Source organism: Anomaloglossus baeobatrachus, chromosome 4 (assembly GCF_048569485.1).
Source record: "Anomaloglossus baeobatrachus isolate aAnoBae1 chromosome 4, aAnoBae1.hap1, whole genome shotgun sequence".
NCBI classification, from domain to species: domain Eukaryota; kingdom Metazoa; phylum Chordata; class Amphibia; order Anura; family Aromobatidae; genus Anomaloglossus; species Anomaloglossus baeobatrachus.
In genome coordinates, this window is record NC_134356.1 from 443,796,843 (window position 1) to 443,821,842 (window position 25,000).

The 25,000-nt window shown below is 43.2% G+C and overlaps 1 protein-coding gene across 10 annotated transcripts in view; it reads left to right on the forward strand.

The window, feature by feature from the left end:
* NEO1 (neogenin 1) overlaps positions 1-25,000 on the forward strand; it is a 269,675-nt gene that overhangs the window by 140,461 nt on the left and 104,214 nt on the right. For all 10 annotated transcript variants that reach the window (XM_075345541.1, XM_075345547.1, XM_075345542.1 and 7 more), the window contains exon 2: positions 21,263-21,580. In XM_075345541.1, the coding sequence (XP_075201656.1) occupies positions 21,263-21,580 (318 nt within the window). The remainder of the gene's footprint in view (positions 1-21,262; positions 21,581-25,000) is intronic.

Below are 25,000 nucleotides of genomic sequence, written 5' to 3' on the forward strand. Positions count from 1 at the left end.
TCTGGTTTGGTCGATCTTTTCTTTGAAATATGTGGCAAATTCTTCTGCGGAGATGAGGGAGGTTGGAGGGGGCAGCGGTGGGCGAAGGAGGGAGGTAAAAGTGTTAAATAGCTGTTTGGGGTTGTGTGTTAAAGAGGATATGAGGTTTTTGAAGTAATTCTGTTTAGCCGAGGTAAGGGCCAAGCGAAATGTGTGAATTGCATTTTTGAATGTGGTGAAGTCTTCCTGGGAGTGCGTTTTCTTCCAGCGCCGCTCTGCGGCTCTAGACACTTGCCGTAGTTTTTTAAAAAAAAATTGTTTAAAAGAACAGAGAGTCCTCAGTGGTTGATACCTTTTAATGGCTAACTGAAAAGATGGTAATAATTGCAAGCTTTCGAGACTACTCAGGTCTCTTCATCAGGCATGGTATAACACAAAATCTGAAGAGTCACGTATTTATACACAACAGGACTTAGAATAGTGCAGTAAAAAAAAAAAAAAAAAAAAAAAAAAAAAAAAAAAAAAAAAAGAGAACAAGTTATATGAAACAGAACTATCTCTATGGCAGGGGGACAAGCTGTTCTAGCCATAAATACTGATGCAGTTCAGTGTGAAAGTTTTATTGTCCTTTGATAAGGGTCTGGTCCAGGGCTGTGACATGCTCGGATGGTCAGAGGAGCACATCTTTTAACTGATGTAAAAAGACATGAATCCATGAGACACATTCATTCCTTCTCTGAATGTGTCAAAGGTCATCATAAGTTTGTACTCCCATAGTCTCCTGTCTCTCTGGGACTTGAAGTTTCCTTTCAATACCAGCAATTTCATGTCCATGATGCTGTGGTCTGGGTTACAAAAATGTTTGGCCACAGGTAGATCCATCCTTTTTTCTCTAATTGTGTGGCGGTGAGAATTCATCCTTGTCCTGAGCTGTTGTCCGGTCTCCCCTACATACAGACCCCCAGTTGGACATTTGGTACATATAATTAAGTACACCACATTGGTTGTGGTGCAGCTGAACGTACCTGGGATCTTGTAGTCCTGATGTGATCTGGGAATCTTTATCTTGTCCGTTGTCAATATTAATGGACAGGTCTTGCATTTTTTCTGGTTGCAGGGAAATGTTCCTGTTGGTGTTGGAGAGGACAGGGAGCTTCTGACAATGATGCTTCTTAGATTTGGGGGCTGTCTAAAACACAGAAGTGGGGGGTCTGGAAAAATAGATTTTAACCGGGCATCTTTTTGCAGTAATGGTTGTAGTTTCCGTGCAGCTCCTCTAAACACCTCCAGATGTGGATTGTAGGTGACTACAAGAGGGACCCGGTTGTTCTCTTCTTTGGTTTTATAATGTAGAAGATGGTTTCTTGATATTCTGGTGGCTCTTATAATCTGGTTTTCAATTGTTCTTGGGTGGTAGCCTTGATTCAAAAAGGTTTTTCTGAGGCCCTCAAGGTGATTGTCTCTATCTGTACTGTTGGAACATATCCGATTGTACCTGATAGCCTGGCTGTATACAATAGAGTTTTTTATATGTTTTGGATGAAAACTGTCCCATTTCAGGTATGTTGGACGGTCAATTGGCTTCTTGTACAGGGATGTCTGTATTTCATTGTTCCGTAGTTTAATGATGGTGTCCAAGAAGTTGATTTCCGTGCAGGAGTAGTTGAGTGTTAGGTTGATGGTGGGATGAAACTGATTAAATTGTTCATGGAAGGTCTTCAGCTGCTCCTCAGACTCTGTCCAGATGATTAAAATATCATCAATGTAACGGTAGTAGGCCAGAGGCCTGATAGGACAAGAGGATAAAAAGTCACTCTCAAGCTTGGCCATGAAAAGATTTGCATATTGTGGTGCCATTTTGCTTCCCATTGCAGTCCCAGTCTCCTGTAGATATATGTCATTGTCAAATTCAAAGTAATTATGGGTGAGGATAAATTTTGTAAGCTTCACCACAGAATTGGCATCAGTTCCTGTATTTTCCAGGAAAATTTTGCAAGCATTTAATCCATCCTGGTGTGGAATATTCGAGTACAAGGATTCCACATCCATGGTGGCAAGGATGGTTCCCTCTGGAAGAGGACCTATTGCTGATAGTTTTTTCAATAGGTCAGTAGTGTCCTGGATGTAGCTGCTTGTATCCCTTACCAAGGGTTTAAGGATACCCTCTACCCATCCAGAGACTTGTTCAGTGAGGGTGCCCACACATGAAATGATGGGTCTTCCTGGGTTTCCAGATTTGTGAATTTTGGGAAGCATGTAGAATGTGCCTATTCTTGGACTCACCGGTATCAGTTCATCAGTTCTTATGGATATGTCAGGCAGACAAGAGGCCAACTTGTTAAGTTCCTTGTAATAGTCCTGTGTAGGGTCAGACTCCAATTTCTTATAGTAGCGTGTGTCCATCAGTTGTCTGTGTGCTTCCTTCATGTAGTCTGATTTGTTCATCATGACTATTGCACCCCCCTTGTCTGCAGGTTTAATGATGATTTCTTTGTTGGTTTTCAAAGATTTTATGGCCCTTCTCTCCTGGGCACTGATGTTGGATGGTTGCCTCCTGTGTGTGTCTAGGAAAGTGGATTTTACCAAATGTCTGAAAGTGTCTATATAGTTATCCAGATGAGGGTTGCGTCCTGGTGGAGGTGTCCAATCTGATCTTTTCCTGGTTGTCAAGATCCGTCTTCCTTCAGTCTGGGAGGATTCTGAAACATCTGCATCGCTAAAATATTCCCTCAGACGTAGTCTCCTGAAGTAATCTTCCATGTCGCTGCAGAGTTCAATTTTGTCTAGAGCTTTAGTCGGACAAAATGAGAGTCCTCTAGAAAGCACAGCAACTTCCATTTTGTTTGGTTTGTAATCCGAGAGATTGATAACACAGTTAGATGCTTTTGTGCCTTGAATGGACTTGGTTTCCAAGTTGTCAGGTTTTGGCTTTGTTCTCCACCTGTTTGTATTAAGTCCTGAATTGAGGCGCAGTCTGTGTAGCTTCTTTTCCTTGTTGTGGATCAGAAGGGTTCGTAGTCTGTAGTAGTATTGTTGTACTTCTTGTTCTGTGCTTTCTGGAAGTGTCTTCCTTTGTGTTTCAAATTCCCTCTGGATTTTACTCTTGATGCTGTAGAAGACATGCAAAAGGTGATTCCTTAGTCTCTCAGAAGTCCTGTGACAAAGGTTTTGTGCATAATGGGTATTGTAGGTAGTAGTTTTTTAGTGAGGCTGTTGTGCCAGGGTTGTCTATTGATTCGTCTTGCTCTGCCGTTCACAAGAGGAGCGACTGAATCAATAGCTGATGTGAGAGTGGCGTTGTAGAAAATGGTGGCACTGTTTGTGTCGTGGAGTGAAGATATGGAGGACAGCGGTAGGATAGAGTCAGAAAGGGTGTGTATGTTGATGTGTGCAAGGTTTCTGCGGGGGTGTGATATGTGCTGGACAGGGGGGGCAGGTGAGGAGGACAGGGCTGAAAAGGTCAGCAGATGGTGGTCAGATAAGGGGAGAGGGGAGGTAGTGAGGTTAGATAGAGAGCAGAGACGGGTGAAGATAAGGTCTAGTGTGTGGCCATCTTTATATATATATATATATATATATATGTGCATATATTTGTGTATGTGTGTGTGTGTGTGTATATATATATATATATATATATATATATATATATATATATATATATATATATATATATATATATACACACACACACATACACAAATATATGCACATATATATATATATATGTGCATATATTTGTGCATATATTTGTGTATGTGTGTGTGTGTGTGTGTGTATATATATATATATATATATATATATATATATATATATATATATATATATATATATATATATATATATATATATATACCACCACTGCTCTTGTAGTCTATCATGATATTAAGCAAGACAGCATTGCAGGCTGTAATAGAAGTCCATCCTCTACAGGAATTGCTGTTAGTGGATGTATTGTATCCAGGGACTAAAACCCTTAATAGACGGGGCACAAATTGCTCGGAAAATCGCAATATCGTTTGAAACCGAGTAATATTTGCGATTTATAATAGCTGCTAGCGAAGATAATATTGTTCGACTTCTACAAAACCAAATCTTTAAACTTAAGGCTACTTTACACACTGCGATATCGGTCCCGATATCGCTAGTGTGGGTACCCGCCCCCATCTGTTGCGCGACACGGGCATATCGCTGCCCGTGCCGCACAACATCGCCCAGAGCCGTCACACATACTTACCTGTCCGGCGACGTCGCTGTGACGGGCGAACCGCCTCCTTTCTAAGGGGGCGGTCCATGTGGCGTCACAGCGACGTCACTGAACCGTCACTGAACCGCCGCCCAATCGCAGCGGAGGGGCGGAGATGAGCGGGACGTAACATCCCGCCCACCTCCTTCCTTCCGCATAGCAGCCGGGAGGCAGGTAAGGAGAGCTTCCTCGCTCCTGCGGCGTCACAGGCAGCGATGTGTGCTGCCGCAGGAACGAGGAACAACCTCGTTACTGCTGAAGTAACGATAATTGGGAATGGACCCCCGTGTCGCCGATTAGCGATTTTTCACTGTTTTGCAACGATGCAAAATCGCTAATCGATGTCACACGCAACGGCATCGCTAATGCGGCCGGATGTGCGTCACGAATTCCGTGACCCCAACGACTCCGCATTAGCGATGTCGTAGCGTGTAAAGCCCGCTTTACTTCAAAATGATCGCTTGTTTGCATAAAATTACGCGGTGTAATAAGTCGCTACTATCTCATCAACACATTGCACTGAGGAGTGGATTCATCTTTGTGGACTAAAATCTTCTGATCCGAAGGTGTAATACATGCTTTTATGGATGACTGGTGACTTTCCACCCTCCACAACAGATCCTGAGCTAACATTTGGTTGTGTAATAATGAGCTTGTATGCACGATAACGACACGATGAATATTCGCTAGTCAATCACGATCATTAATAGATGTTGCTGCCTAATAGGCCCTTCACCTATTGTCTTTAGAATGGGATTAATATCTTGTCTGTAATTTTTGATGACCCGTTGCGATGTAGTCACTTGTGTACGTCCTAAAACAAATCCTGCACGTTAGATGAGTGTTGGTAGTGTTTGCCGGTAGTCTAATGTGTACGAGAGCAGCTCGATTGGCCTCATTGTATACAGCGCTCATATATTTTGAACTTTGACCATTCACACCATCTCAGGGTTTTTTTCATGACTTTGAGTGGGAGAAAATTAGTGACTTTATGACCGGACCTATGGGAAGGTCTCTCAAGTCCTATTAAAGTAATTAAAGTAGTCTATTATTCCTCATAGTCTTGTCTGCAGTTAAAATGATATTGAATGTTACTATTCTCTCGCTGGGGACAGATACCCTTAGGGATTCTTATTTCCCTTTGTTCTCTCCTTGTATTATAGAAGAGTTGGGAAAAGCTCCTGGCGCCAATTCTCCAATGAATTTTCATGGATAGTCTCCTCCACATGAGACAGGATGAGACTCTTTTCTTGAAAGTCAGTTAAAGAGCTGATGGACAGACATACAAGTCCACACTGCAGGGGTTATGGGGTTGGGGGGGTGCACACATTGTTTCCAAAAAAAGGGCTAAAAGTTCTCCTTGGGTCATGACATTTATCCTCCACGATGGGCCAGCGTAGTAAAATTTTATAGTCTTTTTCTTGTTTGTGAACTTTTGGTTCATTAAGTGTGAAGTCTTTTTTTTAGTCCCTATTTTTCTTTATACTTATCAGCAATGCTTGAAGGACTTGTGTTGTACTTGCTATAAATCACCTAAATGCATGCGGTTAGGTCATAGGATGTGGCGCTCAGTTGTGCTCACTGAGTCATAATGCAATGGTTATTCCAGATACTAGAGACTTGTAAAATGTGCTAATATACTGAGAGAGGTCATGGATGAGCTGTATGTTACTTTTTTTTATTTGTTCTTTGTAAATAGTCTGTACTACTTTCTCGAAAATGGATTGTAAACTCCTACCAAGGGGTAGAAAATCATGAAATTGTATACCGCTACTCCACTTAACACATATGCACGTGTCAGTGTGATAGGTTGTATATCTTTTTCTATCGGTATGTTTTTGTAGTGTGGGAGGAAAATGAGTGCGCCTAGAGAAAATATGTGGTTTAAGTCCCATCATAATATTACTGTAAGGGAAGAAATGTAGTCCTATATAACATAGAAATTGAAACATTCTGAGAAACACTGATGACTTTGGAAGCAAAGATACTCTATAGCATTTTACCTAACCTTAGTGTAACGTATTTCCTGTGTTAATAAGACAGAGTGGACAACAGTGATCAGTATCTTCTGTCAACACCTTTGATATCTCTGGTATTAGATCAGAAAGGTTTAGTAGACAGTAGTGTGAGCAGCCTCCTCTTACCTCACACCTCTGATATCTCCGGTATTAGATCAGAAAGGTTTAGTAGACAGTAGTGTGAGCAGCCTCCTCTTACCTCAGCACCTCTGATATATCTAGTATTAGATCAAGTAGGCAGGATAGAAGGCAGTGTGCGTGGTCTCTTCTTACCTCAGCAGTCTTGGTATTCTCAAGTATTACATAAGATAGACAGGGTGTACAGCAGTGTGAGCAGCCTCCTCTTACGTCAGCACTCTTGTGCTCTCCAGAATTAGATGACGATATCCATTAAAACCATATCTTGCTACACATGAAGAGGTGGTGGTGGGGTTCCTACTGCACATGCTCAAAGACACCTGCTTGATGTATTTACATTTGTGGTCAAGTTTCTCTCAAAATACCAAGACATTGGCCATTTTGATGTACTCAAGTGATTATTTATAATACATTATAATCTATATATCATACACGTGTGTGTGTATATTATATTATAAAATATATATATATATATATATATATATATATATATATATATATATATATATATATATATATATATATATATATATATATATATATATATATATATATATACACACACACACATATTTATCATAAATGTCATTTTATTTTCCTGAAATAACAAATCCCATATGCCTGAACGCTTTGAGATATGATAGTCACTAGACGTCTCTAATGTATATGGTCAGTTTTTAGAAGAAACCATAAAACAAATAGTACTCCATGAGAGTCCTCAGTTCCACATTAGATTTGAGTTGTGATTATACGTCCACTTTATTGATAGTCTGTCGTCTCACAAAAATGTGACAAAATCTGCATGACCGTAATTCTGTAATAACGTTTTTAAAATAGAAAAATATTTTGGGCTAGTGTTAGGCTGCTTTCACACATCAGTTTTTTGCCATCAGGCACAATCCGGCAAAAACATGAAAAAACGGATCTGTTGCCGCCGGATCAGTTTTTTCCCCCGTAGACTTTCATTAGCGCTGGATTTTGCTGGATGGCTTTGCGTTTCATCCGGCAAAATTTACTTGTCCGGCAGCCAGATGAAACGTTGAAGTGAACGTTTGTGTGCGGCAAAAAAAACCAGATCGTGCCGGATCCGGCGCCGCACGGCGTGTTTTATAATGGAAGCCTATGGCCGCCGGATCCGTTTTTTTTTTTTAACTGCGCATGCTCAGTATCACACTGGATCTCTCAAAAAACTGAAGGAACTGATGGAAAAAACTGATGCAACTGATCAGTTTTTTCGCCGGATCCGTCGCATCAGTTTTTTCGCCGGATCGTGCCCGATGCCAAAAAACTGATGTGTGAAAGGATTAGACATTCAAAATAAGTTTTCTTGCCTTCTGACACATTTCCACTTGGTAGCTGTCGGCTGCCACTTATCTCTACCAACTCCTCCATAGAGGATAGCTTGGCCAAGATTCCCTATGTTCTGGGAGAGAGCCAGTGCCGGAATCTTCTCTTCTCCCTGCTGAACAATAGGCTGGAGTGATGGAATTCCACCCACCTGACCCTTATGTTCACTGATCTGTGGGCGGACAGTCGGGGGGCCCCATACACATTAGATGGGTGATCGATCCCGACAAAATCAGGTTTAATCACCTTTTATCTAATGTGTAAGGTGGTCTTAAGCAAAACAAAATCTTTTACTGCATGTGACCTGTCTTTAACACATTTGCTTAAAATTTCTTCCATGAATGTCTGCCCTGGGGTCACTGTGTGTGGAAGGGTCTCCAGATGCCGGTGATGCCGGCTGTGTTGCCTAGGACGGGGGATGGAGGAAAATTTCAGTGTGATTTATATGTGGTGTTAGATGATGTATTTGCCTGGCACTTTGATAGCGATTTCTGCGCCGTATGCGTACACAAACAACGTTTTGTAGTGTCCAACATTGTAGTTTGAATAATAAAACAAAGCTATTGGATCCCACTGAATCTGGTGGTGTGATTAAGATCACTTATCTAATAAATCCTTGCGTTTCTGTTCCTGTACATGTGGATTATACAGAAGCTGATCACATGGGCCGGTACTGTGCTTGTGGCACTGATCTGTATGTCTGCCTCCTATCTGATGATGCTACACTAGGGCATGCACCCTCCTGACACCATGTGCTTCTCGCCCTCCCCCTCCGTACAGCACTGTACATACCCACAGTCTGCAGGCAGCTCCTTAGAAATGCAACTTGCTGAGCCCCGGGTATCCATGGAAACGAGTGGCATGGGACTGCTGACTTCCCTCCCCCCTTCTATTATACACATGTCTGAGGAGGGGGCGTGTGATTTGTGGCGTGTAGCTGGTAGCAGGGGGGCTGTTATTGGGGGTATGCAACAGCTCTCTGATGGATGGGGGGAAGCCGACACATTATACAGGGTGAAGAAGCATCATTTATCACCGGGAATCAACCAGTCCGGCTAGGCCTCAGCATTATTTATTTGTTTGGCCCTTTTAATATGCTGAGGTTTCATTTCCATATTGACTACAGGCCATATGCTGCTGTAGTTTTAGCTGTGATCTTAGGATAAGGTGTATCCCACCTGCATGGATAAATAGGGTTTGGCTGGTTCCTAGCTTTCCTAACATACTTCTCACTTTGTATAATATAAGGAACCACAGATAGCAATTATAGGCAACAACTCAATGGATTACTATATTCAAAATAGAAGAGTCTTTATATTTACCAAAGTATGAAAATACCCAAAAGACACCGTAGTACAAATGTATAAACATTTTTATTTTTATCAATGCATAGGGTATACATACCAATGATTTAAGAGAAAAACCGTAGTGAGTAAGTGATAGAGGGGAAGAACCCCACGTGACCCAGGAAAGAATCTCAGATCTCACATAGGACCTGCAAGGATGTTTAAAGTATGCTAATAGGTAACCTCATGCAAGTGCAAAAAAGATGCTAGCACAATAAGAACCAGGGTCTACTGTATAGCCAATCAATGAGGAGCTTACCTAGCTACCTACAATTGTCCCCCGACGAAGCACTAGACGAAACACGTGTTGGGACGCCGGTCCCCACGTGTACACCAGGACTAACTGGTGATCTGCTTGCTAGGTAAGCTCCTCATTGATTGGCTATACAGTAGACCCTGGTTCTTATTGTACTAGCATCTTTTTTGCACTAGCATACTTTAAACATCCTTGCAGGTCCTATGTGAGATCTGAGATTCTTTCCTGGGTCACGTGGGGTTCTTCCCCTCTATCACTTACTCACTACGGTTTTTCTCTTAAATCATTGTTATGTATACCCTATGCATTGATAAAAATAAAAATGTTTATACATTTGTACTACGGTGTCTTTTGGGTATTTTCATACTTTGGTAAATATAAAGACTCTTCTATTTTGAATATAATACTTCTCACTTTGGTGCCATATTTCTAGCTTGGTCATAGATCCGGCTCTTCTCTAGGCTCCCTTCACATAATGCATTTGTAGTCTCCTGCCATGATGTTAGTTTATACCGTGTATAATGGGAGGTAATAATTTTCTCTCCACCGTATCACTAGCTCTATTCCTTTGCTCATATATTAGTAGATTGAATTCACACCAGCTCCGTAATATGTACCTTGAGGCCCATCCACTCCCCTAACAAGCCGGAGAAATCTATCTACTAAGGAGCGAGGCCTTGGGACATGATATTCCCTGTGGTTACACTCTCCGGTGCTTTCAGCAGAATAGTGCCTGTATTCTGTCAGCAGGTTGTGGAAATTGCCTTCAGCACTCCATGATTGCCTTCTTTCTCCATTGACAGAATTCAGATATCATTCTCGTCGATGCCTTGATCTTGTGTGGGCCTCAGTATCTGTTTTGTGAATTAGAAGTGCTTCTCCCAGGATATATGTGTGCATGCTAAGAATTTCTGATGTTGGCGATGGTAGGCAGCGTGTTACTGACCGTCAAGGCTAGGGTGCAGATTCTCTCTTGCTCCCGTGCAGCTTCTCTCCTGGATTCCCGGTTACCCTTCCTTTTTATTTAGTTATCACCCGGTCGCAGAGCATTCAGAATGGCCATTATGCAGTGCAATGAAATGTGGTGATGATCTAATCTGTAAATATGTAAGCGCGTTATTACAGAAGGCATTTTTCTTGAATCATAAACCGTGTTTTGAAGGTGACCTCTCCGCTGCTAACTAGTCTATGTGCTAGGCAGAATGTTTGTGTTTTTTACATCAACCTATAAACATTTTTCAAACAAAAACCTAGATAAATGATGCTGTGCAGTCTTAAGGCCGCTTTACACGCTACGATATATCTAACGATATGTTGTCGGGGTCACGTCGTTAGTGATGCACATCCGGCCTCGTTTGACATATCGTAGCGTGTAACACAAATGAGCGACTGTGAACGAGCAAAAATACTCACCTTATCGTTGCTCGTTGACACGTCGCTCATTTTCTATAAATCGAACGTCCTTTTGTGCTCCGGTTGTTCATCGTTCCCGAGGCAGCACACATCGCTCCATGTGACACCCCGGGAACGATGAACTGCAGCTTACCTGCGTCCCGCCGGCAATGCGGAAGGAAGAAGGTGGGCGGGATGTTTACGTCCCGCTCATCTCCGCCCCTTCGCTTCTATTGGGCGGCCGTTGTGTGACGCCGAACGAACCGCCCCTTCAGGAAGAGTATGTTCGCCGCCCACAGCGAGGTCGTTCGGGAGGTAAGTACGTGTGACGGGAGTTACCGCATTTGTGCAACACGGGCAACAAATTGCCCGTATCGCACAAACGATGGGGGCGGGTGCAATCGCACATGCAAACGCACGATAAATTGATACGTGTAAAGCAGCCTTTAAGCGGGCTTTACACGCTATGATATCGTTAATGAATTCTCGTCGGGGTCACGGTGTTTGTGACGCACATCCGGCTTCATTAACGAGATCACAGTGTGTGACACTTTTGAGCGACCTTAAACGATCGCAAAAGCGGTCAAAATCGTTTGCCGTGGAGAGGTCGTCCTGAAACAAAAATTCGTTTAATGCTTATTAGCAGTGTTGTTCCTCGTTCCTGCGGCACCACACATCACTGTGAGACACCGCAGGAGCGACGAACATCTCCTTACCTGCCTCCACCGGCAATGCGGAAGGAAGGAGGTGGGCGGGATGTTACGTCCCGCTCATCTCCGCCCCTCCGCTTCTATTGGATGCCTGCCGTGTGAAATCGCTGTGATGCCGAACGAACCGCCCCCTTAGAAAGGAGGCGGTTCGCCGGCCAGAGCGACGTCGCAGAGCAGGTATGTGCGTGTGACGCTGCCGTAGCGATAATGTTCGCTACGGCAGCGATCACACAATATCGCATGTACAACGGGGGCGGGTGCTATTGCGCTCAACATTGCTAGCCGATGCTAGCGATGTCGCAGCATGTAAAGCCCACTTTACAAGATTGAAAAACAGATTTGTAGTGCTTCCAAGGAACTTTTCGCAGTTCATGCTCTAAAAGGGAACCTAAAAAGTGGTGGCGATCGCAAGAGAAGTGGATGGGAGAGAATGGCAGGGTGCCAAAAAAAAAAAAAAAGAAGGTATAGCTTGGTAAGTCTCTTGTACTTAAGAGCTTTGTAGGAGAGGATATTGGCGTCATACCTGCTTACCCTTTATGGTTAAGAGTTATCCCACAATAGATATTTATCACCTATCCACAGGATAACTGATAAATGTCTGATTGCTGGGGACCCCACTATAAGGACCCCCGCTAATCACTATATTTGAAGACCTGAACCTGTTCTTCCTTGCTGCGAAACTACAATGAAAAGGAGCATGAAATGAAAGGCACTCGAGCATGCACTTCATTTAATACCTATGGAGCTAACCGCAATACTGGAGTACATCGCTTGGCTATCTGCTTCAGCCTGCAGACGTGCATTAGGGATAGACATTCCAGTTCTAGTGTTTGGTGGCATCCCACTGTGAATAGGTAGCACTCTCCTCTGAGAAAATCCCCGTAAGGGCCTGGTTTGTTTTTTTTTTTTCGTGTTTTTTTTTTTTTTTTTTTTCTTTTTTTAATTTTTTTTTTTTTTGGGAAATCTGCTTGCTGCACGATAGGCATGCAGATTTTGGTGCAAAGTCTGAGTGCAGTGCCCATGTTGTGTGTTTTGTTTTTTTTATCCCCACCCCCCCTCCCTTGCATATTTGATCCAGATAAAATCGGCAGTATGTCAATTGTTGGGGTGTTTTTTCCTGCGTTTTTTTAATAGCCCTTCCAACTATTGACTTAACAAAAAAACACATGGGGGGGAAAAAAGCACCTAAAACACATCTAAATTAGAATTTTAGCACCAAATTTGCAGTGTGTGCTGCACATAGCCTAAAGGTTAGATTTATTCAGTTAAAGAGAACCTGACAGGTCCCTCATGCCCCCAGAACCACCCTCAGTTGTCTATGTAGTTAAATTCCCTGCCTGTCCCTTTGTTGCATTGGATATGCGCGTGGCTTTATTCACTCACATCATTGTGCCTCTGAAGCTGGGTGACCCACCTCTTCCAACAAGCCTACAACCTTCACTATAGCGCTGCACGACCATCCCTTGTAGACTGTGAGCCCTCACGGGCAGGGTCCTCTTTCCTCCTCCTGTAGACTGAGCCATGGCGGGCAGGGTCCTCTTTCCTCCTCCTGTAGACTGAGCCATGGCGGGCAGGGTCCTCTTTCCTCCTCCTGTAGACTGAGCCATGGCGGGCAGGGTCCTCTTTCCTCCTCCTGTAGACTGAGCCATGGCGGGCAGGGTCCTCTTTCCTCCTCCTGTAGACTGAGCCATGGCGGGCAGGGTCCTCTTTCCTCCTCCTGTAGACTGAGCCATGGCGGGCAGGGTCCTCTTTCCTCCTGTACCCGTCTGTGCCTTATTTTGTTTTGTTTATGATTATTGTACTTGTCCATATTATGTGTACCCCATTTTCACATGTTAACCTCCATGGAATAAATCGCGCTATAATAATATATTATAATACCGACTTCAGAGAGGGGCACTGTGCATGATCGGTAGTGCAGAAAACTGCTCATGTACACAGAAGAGCTGAAGAATAGCCCTGTTCTACACACATGATCATGCACAGTGTGCAACTCTAAAGCTGGAACGCGTACACCTGACTTAGAGGTTCAATGATGTGTGAACAAAGCCACGCACATGCGTGATATTTGTAGACTGGTGGCGATGACTTGCAAATCAAGTTAGCACGCCCACAGGGGTGAATTAACATGCTGAGAGTCTGGGGAAACTAACGCCCCATTGACTAGTCAAAGGGTTTGTTTGCATATCCTAAACAGACTTTAGAAATACTTTTTGGAAAGACCGGTTTGTGTCCAATGTAATAAAGGGACGGTTAGGCAGGGAATTTAGATGGGTAGACACAACTGCTGTGATTCTGGGGGCACGGGGGACCAGTCAGGCTCCTTTTTTAAGTCTTGTACATTTGTAGACACTGAAGATTGTTATACACGCCTCAACATTGAAATTGTAACAGCTTTAAGAAAAAGTTATGGAATTGTGAAAATCAAAGTATGAAAAAAATGGAAACTTTCAAAACCTCTTGATTTATTCAGAGAGTATGAAGGCCGTGTGCAGAAACCCACACTGACACGTCTTGGCATGCTATCAATAATTTTTTTTCTGACACCCAACACTATACTGCATGTTGTTCGTTCTACTATTAGCAACCTTCATGGCCTAAACAAGCTGCCATGGCTTGCTACTTCTCCAGACTTGTCTCCTATCGTCCACATCTGGGATGTCATTGGACGGTAATTGTAAAGGCAGCTGCCAGCAGTGGATCTTGATGATTTGCCCAAGTACATTCAGCGTGGCAGAACAATCCTCAGACAACCATTAATAACCTCATTGATAACTTGCCAAAGCGTGTGTGTATGTCATTCATACTCCATTCTGAGTACATTCAGATACTTGGAAAATTATGTTGGCGGTTTTCCATCATTTGCATACCATTCGCGTGTCTTAGCAGTCCTGTGATTGTCGTAGCGCCACATTTTTACTTCTTGACATTGCGATCTCTTTGTTGAGGAGTGTAGTAAACAGAGGAACCACTTCATGGGGTCTGACTCCCATTTTCCGTAGACTTGTATATGCCTTTTGTAGGTTTTGGGTGGGCACAAATTCTCGTTGTGATTGTAAGAACAATATGTGAATTTCCTGCTATGCTTTTTACCATGGTCTTCAGATGTGTGATCCCCCTCCCCCACCACTTTTTTGGTCACCTAAAAAGGCTTTTCTGGTTATTGTTATAGGAGGTGAAATGTAGTAATGTGGCCTTGACATAAATGTCTTTCTGGGACTTGTACAGGGCTTTGTGTGTTACCCTGTGAGTCCTGATGCCATTGCTGTATCTATATGGCATGATTGAATGATTATTGTTCTGTCTAAATAAGCAGTTTTTGAGAAGTTGCTGTTGCTTGTCTTATTTAATAAGAATTGATTTTGTGACATGTTCTCGTGTGACAGCTCTTCTTCCAGATCTATCTAACCACTGTCATGCTGGTTAAAGGAAATGCTGAGGGAAAGCGGGTGAGGAAGGACACCGTCTGCTGCCCTTCCAGAGACTTGTTATGGGAGATCTGCTGAGTTAGCTGATTTTCACGGTGGGGAGAGGTGCCTTGGCACTGTGCCGCTGTACCATCCTCTGTCTCTGCCGTTGATTGCACTGTTTAAGCGTTATCTGTTCCCACTTTCATTGCTGAACAGATGTTCAGAATGCCAAAAGCAACATCAGCCTTTCTCTTCCATTCTGCTCTTACAGGGTCTGTTCAGTTACACATGGTCGTTTTCTGCAGATAAGACATGTCCATGACATCAGTGTTAAGAAGTAGTCTACAATCCATGTCCAGGGGTCCACTAATACACGTAAAAATCTGTTGTGTTCATCTGGTGTGCTGCGATTTCCTAAGAAGAATCTTTACTTTTTTTTCATAAATGTATCAATTTGGATTCCTTTTTGTAGCCCAAGTGGTTGTGTTAATGTATCATAGTCCAAATGCACCAATTTGACCAAGAAAGAATGGTTAAGCAATATATTGAGCATCTCTGTTTCTTCTGGATGACAGGCTTCCCATATTTAAAGGGAACCAATCACCAGGATTTTTGTATATAGGCTAAAGCCAGTGCAGTATTGCCACTATCATTCAGATTATCTACATACCATTACTGGTCAGCTCGGATGTTTAGGCTTTCAAATCTAAGAAAGTAAACTTTAAAAAATCAGCAGCTACTTGATTGGCATTTGCAACAGAGCAGATAATCTCTGGGTGGGTATTCAGATGGATTCCCACCCCCTGCCTGTTGTTCCTCCCTCTCTGTTCTCTATGGTATTATACAAACTACTCACTTTGTTGAAGGACCTGTGGTGATGTCATTCCCATGTGACCTGGTATCCAGCTTTGTTGGCTGAGGCCCCGCCCCTTCTGGTCACATGGGAATGACCTCACCACAGGTCCTTAAGCAAAGTGATTTGTTTGTATAATACCATAGTGAACAGAGAGGGAGGAACAACAGGCAGGGGGGGCGGGAATGCATATGAATACCCACCCATATACTATCTGCTCTGTTGCAAATGCCAATCAAGAAGCTGCTGATTTTTTAAAGTTTACTTTCTTGGATTTGAAAGCCCAAACATCCGAGCTGCCCACTACAGGTATGTATAGAATCAGCCTGGTAGTGCCAGTATAGCACTGGCTTTAGGTTATATACGAAAATCCTGATGATTGGTTCCCTTTAAAGGGAACCTTTCATAAGACCTGTCCCTATAAGCTGTGGCCACCACCACTCAGCTCTTGTATACAGCATTCCAGAATGCTGTATATAAGAGCCCAGACCGCTGAGTAGAATGTAAAAAACACTTTCATAATACTTGCCTAGGGGGTAGATCCAGTCTGATGGGTGTCTCTGGTCCGGCGCCTCCTCTCTCTGGTCCAGCGCCTCCTCTCTGCGGTGATCTTCGTCCTCCCTCTTCTGAGGCCCGTGGGCATGATACGTTTACGTCATGCACACTAGCCGGTATTAAGGTCCTGTGCAGGCGCACTTTGATCTGCCCTGCTCTGGGCAGATCAAAGTATTGTAATGCGTATGTACGGGCGGTCTGTAACTTTTCCTCACGCCTGCACATTACAGTACTTTAATCTGTTTAGAAACCAAAACAAGTGAAAAACTAGGAGTAATAGTGTAAAAAACCAAAACAAAAAACTCCTAAAATCAATTTTTATTTTATCATAATATTAAAAATGCTCCAAAATAGAGCGCAGTAACTCTCATATAAACAAGTACACTGGTCAAGTGTGGTGGAAGAAAGGGCAAAAGGAGGTGTGAGCCAAAGTGATAGGGGGAGCTCTAATTCACTCAACACTCAAGATAGAGTTATGGATAGCATAACTTCAATGATATAGTTTTGTAAGTTGAATGCCCTGTTATTCTAGGGGGTATAGAGAGAGGGATAATCTAACCCTCCCTTTTATCTACCTACCAGCGGAGGTGCACCATAAGTTATTGGGTACCCCCCGCTCCTCGTCGGCTCTCCCTATTCTGTCCCTTTAACCCGCAAGTCGCAGGAACAACCACCACCAAGAATAAAGGTGCAAATAGTCAGAAGGTCATTATCAATATGGTTACCTGGATTGGCAACCCAGATACAGCTTATCCTTTATGAATAAAGGAAAATTTGATGCTTACTGATGTATTAGCAACAAACTTGGAAAATCCATACAAATTATTTACTGTGGCTTGGTCACCATAGATATGATAGCCAAACCACAGCTGTACATATATGCGTTCCTGTACAGCTATACAAGTGCAAGTTGGTAATAATGTACTGATGATATAAGTGATAACAAGATAATAGCATGTAATCCCAACAGGGAACTTATCTGTTAGAATCACTGATAACAAATCCCATTCCCGACGCGTTTCCCCCCTATTTATATCTTTAGGGGTTCATCAGGGGAAGAAAGAAGGATTTCGTCATATCCACATCATTAGTATCATAAATTTTCTTTCTAAAGAGAAAAAGAAATATCGGTTTCCCAAGTAAGGACATTGAATAACGTCCAGAAAATCTACATGCATTCTCCACAGTATGCACTATACAGAACTGATTTGTCTATTGTCATACCTTAGTTAATTTGGCTTTCCTCATGGTATCAGGCCGACATCAGTAGCCTTTAGTAGTGGGCAGATACATCAGGCATGCATTACCCGCTAGTGCTCCAGGTATAATAACCCCAAGAAGAACACCGGGCAGAGAGGCAGCACACCCTTCCTCACTGGCGTCTTTTAATGTCCAGATGCCGGTTACATGCTTTACCCCCACTTCCTGTATCGTGGCGTAACGCCGGAAGTGTAAAACATGTGATGAAACCGCCACTTCCATACCTGCATGACCAATAGGAAGCGCGGCTGAAGCGGTCATGTGACAACACAGACGTCACCGACGTCACTTCCACGCCCCCACACGAACAGACGGGGATGGTATCCAAGGTAGTGAGGTGGTAGGCACAGACGTCACTTCCGCACCTGCGCCACAGAGTGTTATTGACGTAATCACCGCATCTGCGCGGTAGAATCCCATTCACCGCTCCATGTTGTCAGAAACAGCGACGCACCTATGCGCCTGCGCGGTCAAGCGTCAGCGTCACGGTTGATGATATTGTTGCGACATCACCAGGCAGCTGCGCAGAAGAAGTATATGAGAGATCTCGGAATCCCAGCCCATTATACTTATATGTAGCAGATAAGGATATTATCTCATCCTGAAGTAGAAAACCTCCCAGAGTGTATGCCATCTTACGGACAGCTGTTACTCCTCCCCAAAGGTGGCCAGTGAAACATATCTGCCAAAACCCATTAATTAGGAATGAAGGAAGCTTATAGACATATAAGTAATCAGTAATGGCAAAGGCCGGGAACCATATATATGAGCCAAGGGTCCCAAAAATAGGGAAAGTGTTTAGTGTAGAGAATGCATATTGACTATATCAAAGCACAAAGGGTTATCATCATCAGAGCATATACTCCAACAATGCAATAAGGAAAATCTGGCTAAAAAGATGAATTAATACCCCTCAGGAATAGCTGGGGCTAAACAGCAATCCAAAAAACAACAAAGAGAACATAAAACCAACACGGAACTATGGGGTAGATAAGGAACAGAAAAGAGAAAAGGAGGGGGGGGGGGGGGGCTATTAGGAGATGTATTGTGAGTAACTGTCTTAAATGAAGCTAGTGTAGCTCAAAACCTCATTGAGGCCCTTAGGGTTAACTGTATCAAGGAGGAAAGTCCAACGGGCTTCCCTCTGAAGTATTCTGTTGTCCCAATTTCCCTTCCTAGTTGGCATCGGGACAACTTCAATCCCTTGAAATCGTATGCTCTTGGGGTCTCCCTGGTGACAATTATTAACGTGTCTGGCTATAGGTGTGTCGCGTTTGTGGGCAATATCGCCGAAATGCTCCCCAATGCGAACACGCAATTGGCGTCTTGTCTTACCTATATAGCTAAGTGGACACGTACATGTACATCTGTACACTAACCCTTCCGTACGACAGTTGACGAAATCCCTGTGCTTTGATATAGTCAATATGCATTCTCTACACTAAACACTTTCCCTATTTTTGGGACCCTTGGCTCATATATATGGTTCCCGGCCTTTGCCATTACTGATTACTTATATGTCTATAAGCTTCCTTCATTCCTAATTAATGGGTTTTGGCAGATATGTTTCACTGGCCACCTTTGGGGAGGAGTAACAGCTGTCCGTAAGATGGCATACACTCTGGGAGGTTTTCTACTTCAGGATGAGATAATATCCTTATCTGCTACATATAAGTATAATGGGCTGGGATTCCGAGATCTCTCATATACTTCTTCTGCGCAGCTGCCTGGTGATGTCGCAACAATATCATCAACCGTGACGCTGACGCTTGACCGCGCAGGCGCATAGGTGCGTCGCTGTTTCCATCTGACAACATGGAGCGGTGAATGGGATTCTACCGCGCAGATGCGGTGATTACGTCAATAACACTCTGTGGCGCAGGTGCGGAAGTGACGTCTGTGCCTACCACCTCACTACCTTGGATACCATCCCCGTCTGTTCGTGTGGGGGGCGTGGAAGTGACGTCGGTGACGTCTGTGTTGTCACATGACCGCTTCAGCCGCGCTTCCTATTGGTCATGCAGGTATGGAAGTGGCGGTTTCATCACATGTTTTACACTTCCGGCGTTACGCCACGATACAGGAAGTGGGGGTAAAGCATGTAACCGGCATCTGGACATTAAAAGACGCCAGTGAGGAAGGGTGTGCTGCCTCTCTGCCCGGTGTTCTTCTTGGGGTTATTATACCTGGAGCACTAGCGGGTAATGCATGCCTGATGTATCTGCCCACTACTAAAGGCTACTGATGTCGGCCTGATACCATGAGGAAAGCCAAATTAACTAAGGTATGACAATAGACAAATCAGTTCTGTATAGTGTATACTGTGGAGAATGCATGTAGATTTTCTGGACGTTATTCAATGTCCTTACTTGGGAAACCGATATTTCTTTTTCTCTTTAGAAAGAAAATTTATGATACTAATGATGTGGATATGACGAAATCCTTCTTTCTTCCCCTGATGAACCCCTAAAGATATAAATAGGGGGGAAACGCGTCGGGAATGGGATTTGTTATCAGTGATTCTAACAGATAAGTTCCCTGTTGGGATTACATGCTATTATCTTGTTATCACTTATATCATCAGTACATTATTACCAACTTGCACTTGTATAGCTGTACAGGAACGCATATATGTACAGCTGTGGTTTGGCTATCATATCTATGGTGACCAAGCCACAGTAAATAATTTGTATGGATTTTCCAAGTTTGTTGCTAATACATCAGTAAGCATCAAATTTTCCTTTATTCATAAAGGATAAGCTGTATCAGGGTTGCCAATCCAGGTAACCATATTGATAATGACCTTCTGACTATTTGCACCTTTATTCTTGGTGGTGGTTGTTCCTGCGACTTGCGGGTTAAAGGGACAGAATAGGGAGAGCCGACGAGGAGCGGGGGGTACCCAATAACTTATGGTGCACCTCCGCTGGTAGGTAGATAAAAGGGAGGGTTAGATTATCCCTCTCTCTATACCCCCTAGAATAACAGGGCATTCAACTTACAAAACTATATCATTGAAGTTATGCTATCCATAACTCTATCTTGAGTGTTGAGTGAATTAGAGCTCCCCCTATCACTTTGGCTCACACCTCCTTTTGCCCTTTCTTCCACCACACTTGACCAGTGTACTTGTTTATATGAGAGTTACTGCGCTCTATTTTGGAGCATTTTTAATATTATGATAAAATAAAAATTGATTTTAGGAGTTTTTTGTTTTGTTTTTTTAGTACTTTAATCTGCCCTCAGCAGGGCAGATCAACGTGCGCCTGCACAGGACTACAATGTTTGCATGTGTGGATGACATACGCGCGTCATCCCCACTGGGCTGGGTAGAAGGATGACTGAGATCCTTGCAAAGAGGAGGCACTGGACTGGAGAGGGGAGGCACCGGAGCAGAGAGCACTGACGCCCATCAGACTGGACCACCCCCTAGATGAGTATTATAAAAGTGTTTTTTTATGTTCTACATACCGTGTTCCGGAATGCTGTATATAAGAGCTCAGTGGTGGTGGCTGCAGCTTATAGTTGCCAAATCTGGTGACCGGTTCCCTTTAAAAATCTATGCAGCTAAATGAGGAATTGATGACTGTTGTTTTTCCATTTAACAAAAATTTGCAATTTGTTTGGTTATGAAATGCAAGAAAAATCAGCTACACAGATGTGCCTAAACTGTTAATGGATGTTCTGCACAATTTTAGCATATCTTAGCAGAGGTTCTGCATTCTCCTAATTCTTTCTTTTTGTATCATTTGTAGGCTCCGCTTTCAGGACGTTCACCCCCTTCTACTTCCTGACGGAACCGGCAGACACTGTAACACTACGTGGAGCTCCCGCTGTTTTAAACTGTTCCGTGTATGCTGAGCCAGCAGCAAAGATTGAATGGAAAAAAGATGGGACTTTTCTTAATTTAGTATCCGATGATCGGAGGAGATTACTTCCAGATGGGTCTTTGTTCATCACCAGTGTGGTGCATTCAAAGCACAACAAGCCCGATGAGGGCATCTATCAATGTGTGGCAACGGTGGATAGTTTAGGCAGTATTGTAAGTCGTACGGCACGGCTTTCTGTTGCAGGTAAGTGCTGCGGATTGCAAAGCATTGAATGTGATGTTCTTGTTTGGTTTGGAGTTTTGCTGAGTTATTCTAGAATATTGGGCCTTAGAGAAATTGGCTAATGAAAAAATTGTGATGGGATAATAGTTGGGTTGGTGTATAGTAAATAAAAAAACCAAAACAATGCTAAGGTAAATTGGTATAATACAACAGTTTCCAGCGCTCCTTATACCCATCATAGCACCATACATTTTTATGTTTAAGGCCTCATTCAGACATCAGTGATTTTTAATGTATGCAAAAAAAATAATCTAAAACGCTAATGAAATCCGGACCCTTGTCAGTTGTTACCTTCATCAGTGTCTCATCAGTGATTGTCATGTATGAAGATCTTGATTAATTACAATGGTAATCCCAGACAGCGCGTGGATTACTACCTGATGCTTTCCGTGTGCTGTTGGTCATTTTCACAGACCGTAGACTTGAATGTGAATGAATCCTTTTTATTTATTTATTTTTTTTTATTTTTGGGGACATACTGTCTGCAAATGCTCCCTTCAACAAATTAAAAAAAAAAAATTAACATGTGAGCAGACCTGTAGACTCAAATGGGTAAGTGTTCTAGTGTTCTATCTATGAAAAACACGGTGACAACACCTATGTGAAGAATGGACGTCTAAATGAGGCCTTATAGGACACAGGAATTAGGTGTTCTTAAAGTAATAGAAATCAAGCAAACTAAAAACGTTCTTTGTGTTAGGCTACTTTCACACATCCGGCTTGAGCCCTGCGGCTCAATCCGGCTGTGCAAGCTATGCAACGGATGCGGTGAAAACACCGCATCCTTTGCATAAGTTTTTCCCATGCGGCCCGCCCGGTTTTTGCCGCTTGCGGCATGCTACTGAGCATGCGCAGTGGCAAAAACCGCATGCGGCGGCCGGATGCGGTATTTGCCGCATCGCGCCGCATCCGGCCGCCATAGGCATGCATTGAGAGATGCGCCGCATCGGCCAAATGCGGCGCGATGCGGGTTTTTTTGCCGCACGAAAAAACGTGCCAGGCAACGTTCTATCCGGCCGCCGCATCGGCTAAATCTGCCGCATGCGGCAAAAACCGGATGGAACGCAAGGCCATGCGGCACAATGCGGCACTAATTAAAGTCTATGCAGGAAAATCGCAACCGGCAGAAAAAAAAACCGGTTGCGATTTTCCTGCAAAGTGCCGGATTGTGCCGCAGAAGAAAAACCGGAGGTGTGAAAGTACCCTTATACACAACATATTGCATCAGGTGTCCTATTTTTGGAATTTATCAGAAAATGTATGTATTATTACAATTCAGTTTTTATTACATACTAGCCACCAGAGCACACCCAGTAGATGACGCAGCTTACATTCCAGCTTTGCTATATAGACTGGAACAGGGTCAGCCGGGGAGAGGAGTTTGAAGAGGTATTCTCATCTCAGACATTTCTGGCATTTTCTTAAAGGGTTGGTTCACCACATCGCTGTAAAACTCAAATACCTTGTGTAGTAAATTCTGACTCTGAGTGATGTTATTGCGGTTCGCTCATCCCCATCAAGTGACTCCCGGACTCCGTGACCTCTGAGATCTGGTGATGCCATGTCAACTTCCAGTTGACCCGATATCACCGAGGCGGACCCCAGTCTCTGTGAGGGCCTGGGCTGTAGGCGTACTTCACCGCTCTTCACAGCCCAGCATGTGGCGCGCCCTCTCCTCTGCTGCATAGCGCTGCAAGCAGGAGCGATGCTTGGCTGTGACGAGCAGTAAAACTCCGCCCACAGCCCAGTCACTTACAGAAAATGAGACCTGCCTCAGTGATGTTGGGTCAACTGTAAGTTGACTTTATATCACCGGATCTGAGAGGTTCCAGAGCACAGGGGTCACTTGATCAGGATGAGCGAAACCGAAATAGCACTGCTCAGAGGCAGAATGTACTACACAATGTATTTGAGAGAAGCCTTCCCTATGAGATTTACATTGATATGGCCACTTATGCTGAGTAGTGAACCACCTTAAGGCCATGTGCGCACGTTGCGTTTTTTTAAGCGTTTCCGCAGCGTTTTCAACTGCAGCGTTTTAATGCAAAAATGCATGCGTTTTGATTTACAGGCAAAGTCTATGGGAAATAGGGATTTCTTGTGCGCACTATGCTTTTAAAAACGCAGCGTTTTAGATGCAGAAAATTTGTCAAAAACTCTGCGTTTGAAGAAGCAGCATGTGAATTGTTTTTGCCATTTTGGAAGCGTTTTGCTAACCAGAAAGTCAATTAGAACTTTCAAAATGCATTCTACATCAAACTCCTAGCGTTTTACATGCGTTTTTGATGCAAAACGCATGCTTTTGTGACACAATAAACGCATGCGTTTTTGACTTTATATTGAGGTCATGATGTTTCCCTTTACACACACACATATAGTCCGACAATTAAATTAATGAAATTCAATAATTTAACGTTATTTGAAACATAACTATTAGAGCACATTTAACATTTTAACAAATATAGCTATGTTGTGTATGATTTTAAGCATGATATTTATCATTTTTTTCCCTTTTTTTCATAGTGTTTGAATGTATAAACTTTATTTAGTAGTGTATTTGTATTGAAAACCCATCTGACTTTAAGCAATTAAAAAGCCTGTAAAACGCGGTTAAAACGCCGTCAAAACGTGGTAAAAACGCCAGTGTATTTTTAGCGTTTTTGTTGTCAAAACCAAATTTGACAGACCGTTTCTGCCAGAGGATGCGTTTACAACTGCAAGTAACTGAACGCAACGTGCACACATAGCCCAATACATATCCTTCCTCTAGTACCCACACCAATATATAGAACTTGGCCTATCTTCTTCACCTCCGCAGAGGTGGCCATGTATGCGCACACTCTCTATCCAGATCTGAGAGTTCTGAAAACATCTGAACAAAGATGGAACCCACATCTATTCATCATAATGGTCTGAGATGAAATGCTAATGCTGGAGGACCTAGATAAGGCAGGATGGCAACTGGCAACGCACGGATAAGATTCTGTATGTGACTTCCCTGCCACTTTCTGGTCTCTGGAGGAGAGTACTGGTCCTCCATCACGTCCTTTAAACTGTCATAGTCCAGGGTATGTTTGATTTCTAGACACCACCATAGAGCACTTACAGCCTGCCGCTATGTCTGTATTGATAAGGACGATATGGCTGCCCTACGTTTTGTTTTTCTCCCTTCTCAAAAAACAGCAAAAAAAAAAGACAAAATAACAGCTTTCAAAAAATGGCTGGATGATTTCCTCACTACACACAACATTGTTGGTTATAAATGACTTGGTGACCAGGTGTAGAACTGGTGGAGGAAGGTTGAACTAGATGGACCTAGGTCTTTTTTCAACCTTAGTAACTATGTAACTATGTAACTAAAACAAAAATGCAATCCCTTGT